The sequence below is a fragment of the Macaca fascicularis genome, chromosome 3, assembly GCF_037993035.2.
Source record: "Macaca fascicularis isolate 582-1 chromosome 3, T2T-MFA8v1.1".
NCBI lineage: Eukaryota > Metazoa > Chordata > Mammalia > Primates > Cercopithecidae > Macaca > Macaca fascicularis.
In genome coordinates, this window is record NC_088377.1 from 183,429,805 (window position 1) to 183,436,180 (window position 6,376).

Below are 6,376 nucleotides of genomic sequence, written 5' to 3' on the forward strand. Positions count from 1 at the left end.
CTTTAAGACTGAATGTATATGTCTTCTCAGTTCCTGAACTGCCAAAACTGGATCAAGTGTGCCTCCTGAACACTCCTGTTGTGCTCCTTGTGTTTCCTTATTATGGCATCTAAAACTCTCAATTCTAATTGTCTATTCATCTGTCTTTTTTTTTTTTTTTTTTTTTTTTTTACCATTTCATATATTCTTTGAAGGCAGGTGTGCTGTGGGTGATTCTTCTCTGTTTCCCCAGCACCTAACAGTGCCTGGCCGATAACCACAGTTTATAGAATGAAAGAACCAGTGAGGGAAGTCTAGTATAGTAGAAAGAGCTCAGTCTCAGACCTTTCAGCTTAGCCAGTCGTTTGCTGCTATGGTTTGGATGTCCCCTCCAAAACTCATGCCAGAATGTAATTGTACCCTCGTAACAGTGTTGAGAGGTGGGGCCTTTAAGAGGTGACTGGTCATGAGGGCTTTGCCCTCATGAATGGATTAATGCAGGAGTGGGTTTGTTATTGCAGGAGTTTGGCCCCCTTTTCCTGTCTTGTTCTCATGTACACATTCTTGCCCTCTGCCATGTTATGAAGTACTAAGTAGTCCCTCATTAGATGCCGAGCTGATGCCAGCACCATGCTTTTGGACTTCCCAGCTTCCAGAACTGTGAGCCACTAGACTTCTTTATAAATTTCCCAATCTGTGGTATTCTGTTACAGCAGCAGAAAATGGGCCAAGGCATTTGCTCTGGTGTTAAGCAGTCACTTATTTTCCCTGATCTTCATTTTCCTCACTCATAAATAGGGTAACCATATACTTCTCCTAGGATGCCTGGTGCACTGCTGGGAACATAGTAAGCATTTAAAAAAAAACACAAAAAATGGAAGTTTTCTTCTTTCTCGTAAGTGCCATGTATACTTTTTTGAAAAAATTTCAAACTTTTAAATTCCTGTTTCTTCATGACTGACCTAATTCTTCAGAGCTGTCATCAAATAAGTTAAGTGCCATTCATTTGCTTTGACAATTTGCCCTAAAACTTTTCTTTTTTTTTTTTTTTTTTTTTTTTTTGAGACGAAGTCTCGCTCTGTCGCCCAGGCTGGAGTGCCATGGCCGGATCTCAGCTCACTGCAAGCTCCGCCTCCCGGGTTTATGCCATTCTCCTGCCTCAGCCTCTCGAGTAGCTGGGACTACAGGCGCCCGCCACCTCGCCCGGCTAGTTTTTTGTATTTTTTAGTAGAGACGGGGTTTCACCGTGTTAGCCAGGATGGTCTTGATCTCCTGACCTCGTGATCCGCCCGTCTCGGCCTCCCAAAGTGCTGGGATTACAGGCTTGAGCCACCGCGCCCGGCCTGCCCTAAAGCTTTTCTTACAGACCTGTCAAGAAGCAGAGTTTGGACCCATGCCTGCAATGCCTGCTAGTTGGTCTTCTTGGGCTCTAGTAAATATTCAAACTTACAAGACTGTCTTAGTCCACTGTGGTACCAGCCTACTCAGACGGATAGAGTTGAGGGACCTAATTTACCAGCAGGGCAGTGTCAGGCCTTCCTCTTTTGCAGAGTCTTTGATGCAGGCCATACAGTTCAGGTACAATAATAAGAGATACACATTAGAGTAAGGCTGGGAGCTGCCGTAAATTAAAAGCTTCGTGTCCCAAAAGATCCAATTTATCATGTTATAATTTTGTAGACAAAGCTTCTAGGGTTGAGTCAAGATACAGGCACATGAGAAGGAAGCCCAAGGCGTGCAGTCTCTGTAAGATACTTATTACAGTTCACTTACAGTTCCTTCCAGTCAAGATGCAATTTGCCAATCAGGAGTCTTTTTTTTTTTTTTTTGGTCTAGAAACATAGTTGATGTTCTCACCCTTCTCAGGTTGGTAAGGAAAACAGCTAGGAATTTTAACTGTAGGTCAAATTCTCATGCAGAGGGAGAAAGGGTTCTGCTAACACTTTTCCTATACTGACCCTTGTGGAAATAACTTCTAACTGAATGAGCTCATTCATTGATTGTGCTAGCCAACTTTATCACATCTTAATTACAGCACTTCCTCCTACACAGAACCCAACAATTTGGTATAGTACATTCTGGATAGAGTCTGTTACTGTCTAATTCTGGGATTCCTGCTCTTTTGGCCACATTTATTTCTTATGGTTTACTCTATATTATTTATTTTATTTAAATGTGATGTTAGTAATACTGTAACTTCACTTTAATGCAGCCATCTACGGATAATTAATTGGAAATCTGTGCTATAATTTTCCTTTTAGTCATAGTCTTCCTGGCTCATTCTGTTTGCCTATTTAACTGATATGTGGGCATGCCTCTATCAGTGCCTGTTAGTTTTGAATAAAAAGCTTCTGTAAGCACCTGGGCACAAAGTAAGAGAATTTCTCCAGGCTTGCCGTCCTGTCATCTGTCTTAAAGGGCCTCATGAATGTGTTCCCCTCTTCTGGACCTGATTATCATTATATCTTAGCTCCTTTTTCTTGTCTATTTCTATCTGGACTTGGCAGTAGGACTTTGTGCTGTACCTTGATGCTAATTTGGTAACATATGTGGCCGCATCCAGGATTGCACCTTGGTTTCATTCAGCTGCTGGAGTAGATAAGAGATGCCATACTCTTACATTCACCTGTGGTCCGCCATAATATCATTTGCCAGGGATATTGTGCCATTTCCCATCTGAGCAAGTACAGAGAAATCCAGCAATGAGATGCCTAGCTGTTTGGCTCACAAAACTGCAACCAATGCATTACTGTGTATCTCATTTCAGGGTACGTGGATTGACAGTTAAATGCCTAAGAGAAAATAGCCATATGTGATCTAAACATAAACACAGGTTTATAAAGGAAACACCTACAAGAGTTGACTTAATTTTTTTTAAGAAAAACCAGAACATAGCAAATGGTTATGGCACAAATCTATGTATGTAGATAGAGAATGCAAAGCAAAGGGTATCAGAAAGGATGGGATTCATTGAGAAAGGTTTTTTCAAGGAGATATTGGGTCTTTGAACTTGATCTATTAGATCACTGTAAATCACTGTAGGTGAGTCACTAAGGTTGAAGAGTGGCATTGGCATGGCCAGAATTACAGTTGGAGAAACCGGTTGTGGCAGCAACAGATTAGAGGAGAGAGAGAAATTGGATTCTGGTCATCTATGAATATGAGGCTAGAAGGTGGGTGGGTAGGAGTGAGCAATGAGGATTTCCGCCATATTCTGGCATTTTTATGAAGAAAAACTTTACCGTAAAACAGTGACAGAAACATTGCTGGACTCGAGCTCTCCGATTTGGATTCTAAGTTTTTGGAGCCTGTTGTGACTCCTCCCTCTCACCCTCCTGCTCTTGGAGGATTGGACTCCCAGGATCACCTAGGCTCACTGTAATTAGGCATGTCTAGGAAGAACAGGATACAAATGAAGGAATAGTAATGCAATCCTTGGAAGATTTGCATCTCAGTAAAAGCAGCTGGCCCTTAGATCATGGATGGCTCATTTGCCACGCTGGGGAAAAATTAAAAAGGAGATGTCCTTCCTGGCTAGATACTGGTGTCTGCTTATACATTTTGGTATTTCTCCTGCCCCCACTATCAGCACCACAACTGCTGAATCCTCAATGAGTAAAGATGCTTTGGTTATTCTATTTTTCTGCTATTATTGCCTCAGTTATTTTAGATTTTGTAGGAATCATTATGAGTCTGTTTATTACAGTGGTCAATTACAAAACTTGGGTCAAAAGCCATAGAATCTCCTCTTCTGAAAGGATCCTGTTCAGCTTGGGCATCACCAGGTTTTTTATGCTGGGACTATTTCTGGTGAACACCATCTATTTCGTCTCTTCAAATAAGGAAAGGTCAGTCTACCTGTCTGCTTTTTTCGTGTTGTGTTTCATGTTTTTGGACTCAAGCAGTCTCTGGTTTGTGACCTTGCTCAACAGCTTGTACTGTGTGAAGATTACCAACTTCCAACACTCAGTGTTTCTCCTGCTGAAGCGGAATATCTCCCCAAAGATCCCCAGACTGCTGCCGGCCTGTGTGCTGATTTCTGCTTTCACCACTTGCCTGTATATCACGCTTAGCCAGGCATCACCTTTTCCTGAACTTGTGACTAAGAGAAATAACACATCCTTTAATATCAGTGAGGGCATCTTGTCTTTAGTGGTTTCTTTTGTCTTGAGCTCATCTCTCCAGTTCATCATTAATGTGACTTCTGCTTCCTTGCTAATATACTCCTTGAGGAGACATATACGGAAGATGCAGAAAAATGCCACTGGTTTCTGGAATCCCCAGACGGAAGCTCATGTAGGTGCTATGAAGCTGATGATCTATTTCCTCATCCTCTACATTCCATATTCAGTTGCTACACTGGTCCAGTATCTCCCCTTTTATGCAGGGATGGATATGGGGACCAAATCCATTTGTCTGATTTTTGCCACCCTTTACTCTCCAGGACATTCTGTTCTCATTATTATCACACATCCTAAACTGAAAACAACAGCAAAGAAGATTCTTTGTTTCAAAAAATAGCGGAATTTCAGTAAACAATACCTAGATTCACCTGATGGTTTGGGGGCAAGGTTTTCTGTTGGCAGTTTTCCCAATGGTCTGAGGAATTCAGTTTTGTGATTGCTGATCTGACTCTTAGGCTTTTGAGTGCCTGATTTTCAGCTCATTCTGTAATTGTTTTTGGTATGTAAGTATTTTAAAATAAGGCACATTCTCTAAGAAACTTTTTTGAGGCATGTATTTATCATGTATTTTGCATGGCCATTGAATCCATGGATAATGGAAATCATCACATTGTTTCATTGTCTATTAAAGTATAATGGGAAATTCTTCCACATTAGAGAATACATTGGGGTGCACATGATGAGTTAAATGTTTGTGGTTTAGCTACAGAGCCCTGAGTAAGGGCTCAGCAGTGGATAGGTGGTCACTGGGAGCCACTAGACTGACTGAAAGCAGAGGAATTGGGGGCAGTGCAAAGAGAAAAGGAAAAAAGGTTTCAGAGAGAAAAGAAGGAAAAAGAAAGGTGAAAAGAACACTGTGGGACAAGACAGAAAAAGTGTCCTCACACTTGCTGGGTAACAGTAACTGAACTCTTCCTTCCGCTAAGGTTTCTAGGCTTGTTCTGGAAAAGAGGATATTGCCAGAGTTGGTAAGTAGAGGGAAGTGATTAGTATTTAAGAAACTGAATCAAGAATGGTTCCAAAAATCTTAAAATCCAGGGGAGCCAGCCTAAGCTCAAAGGCAAGTGCTAGATAATCAAATTAACACCATATGAGTACAAATTTACAAAATACTGTACCTCACCATAGGATATGGAACTCAGTGGAAAGCCAAAGAAGCACTGGACAGGTAGGGGGAGTGCTTGACTTGTGATGAATTTATTTCATCTGTTTATGCATTTGCGCATAGCACAGTTCTTCTGCAGAATGTTGTTTCTGTGGTTGGGACAATAGGACTGTGGCTCCAAAAGAACAAGAGTCTGAAGATGGGATGTTGACAAGTTTTGGAATGTGAATTGGGAAATCATAATTTGTATTTATTTAGGTATTTTTGGTGTTCATAAAATGCTTATGTAATATTTACATATGTCAAATAAATCTTAAAATTTTATAAATTACATGACTTTTCTCATTCTGATTACCAGAATCTTGACTGCAACATTTAGTAAAAATTTCCCAAGCCAATATTTTGTGCTGTGAAACCTGGAGGTATTCATCATGTTAAATCCTAAGAGAGATAAAAGGATTACTGAGAGTGATTAAATGCATGCTATGTCTTATGAACCCTAAATGAGTGGCAGACACCCTCATTGGTCCCTCAGTATCTGTTCTTTCTCCTCTCTTCCATAGTAATCAAATTGTTAGCTGTTCAGAATTTTGGCAGCAAATTCCATTATTGCCACGATATGAGCAGAAAAGATGTATATAATTTCTAGGTGGTGCTTCAGAGCAGTCCTGCCTTCCCTTCTTTAATCTTTTCTTCATTACTCTCTCCATGAGCTGGAATGCTGACGTCATGATTGTCTATCTTGGACAATGCAGATGAGGTAGATGCTTGCGATAGTGGAGTAATTCTCCATCCTAGAGCTGGCTCCATGTTTCTTGACACTGTGGACTTGTCACACCAGCTCTGGACTGCTCAAGCCTGAACTCGGGGACTGTTTATGAGAAATCATTGTCTCCATTCTTTCAGGTGCTGGATTTTTGGTCTCTGTTACCTTAGTCAAATAACCTATGCTATACCTTAAATCTATACAATAATACATATCTTTATGATGAAATAGTATGTAGTTACCATCTTATAGTCAAAGAACATTTTTATATGACCTGCTATGTGAAATTGACATAAAACCTGTACACGTGGTATAATACCTTTTTTTTTGGTAAAAATGTAC

The 6,376-nt window shown here is 40.6% G+C and overlaps 1 protein-coding gene across 1 annotated transcript; it reads left to right on the forward strand.

Moving 5' to 3' along the window:
• Positions 1-3,470: 3,470 nt before the first annotated feature.
• Positions 3,471-4,635, forward strand: TAS2R4 (taste 2 receptor member 4). Its single transcript, XM_005550986.5, has one exon. The coding sequence runs from the start codon at positions 3,601-3,603 to the stop codon at positions 4,498-4,500; it is 900 nt and encodes a 299-aa protein (XP_005551043.2). The 5' UTR covers positions 3,471-3,600; the 3' UTR covers positions 4,501-4,635.
• Positions 4,636-6,376: the final 1,741 nt, after the last annotated feature.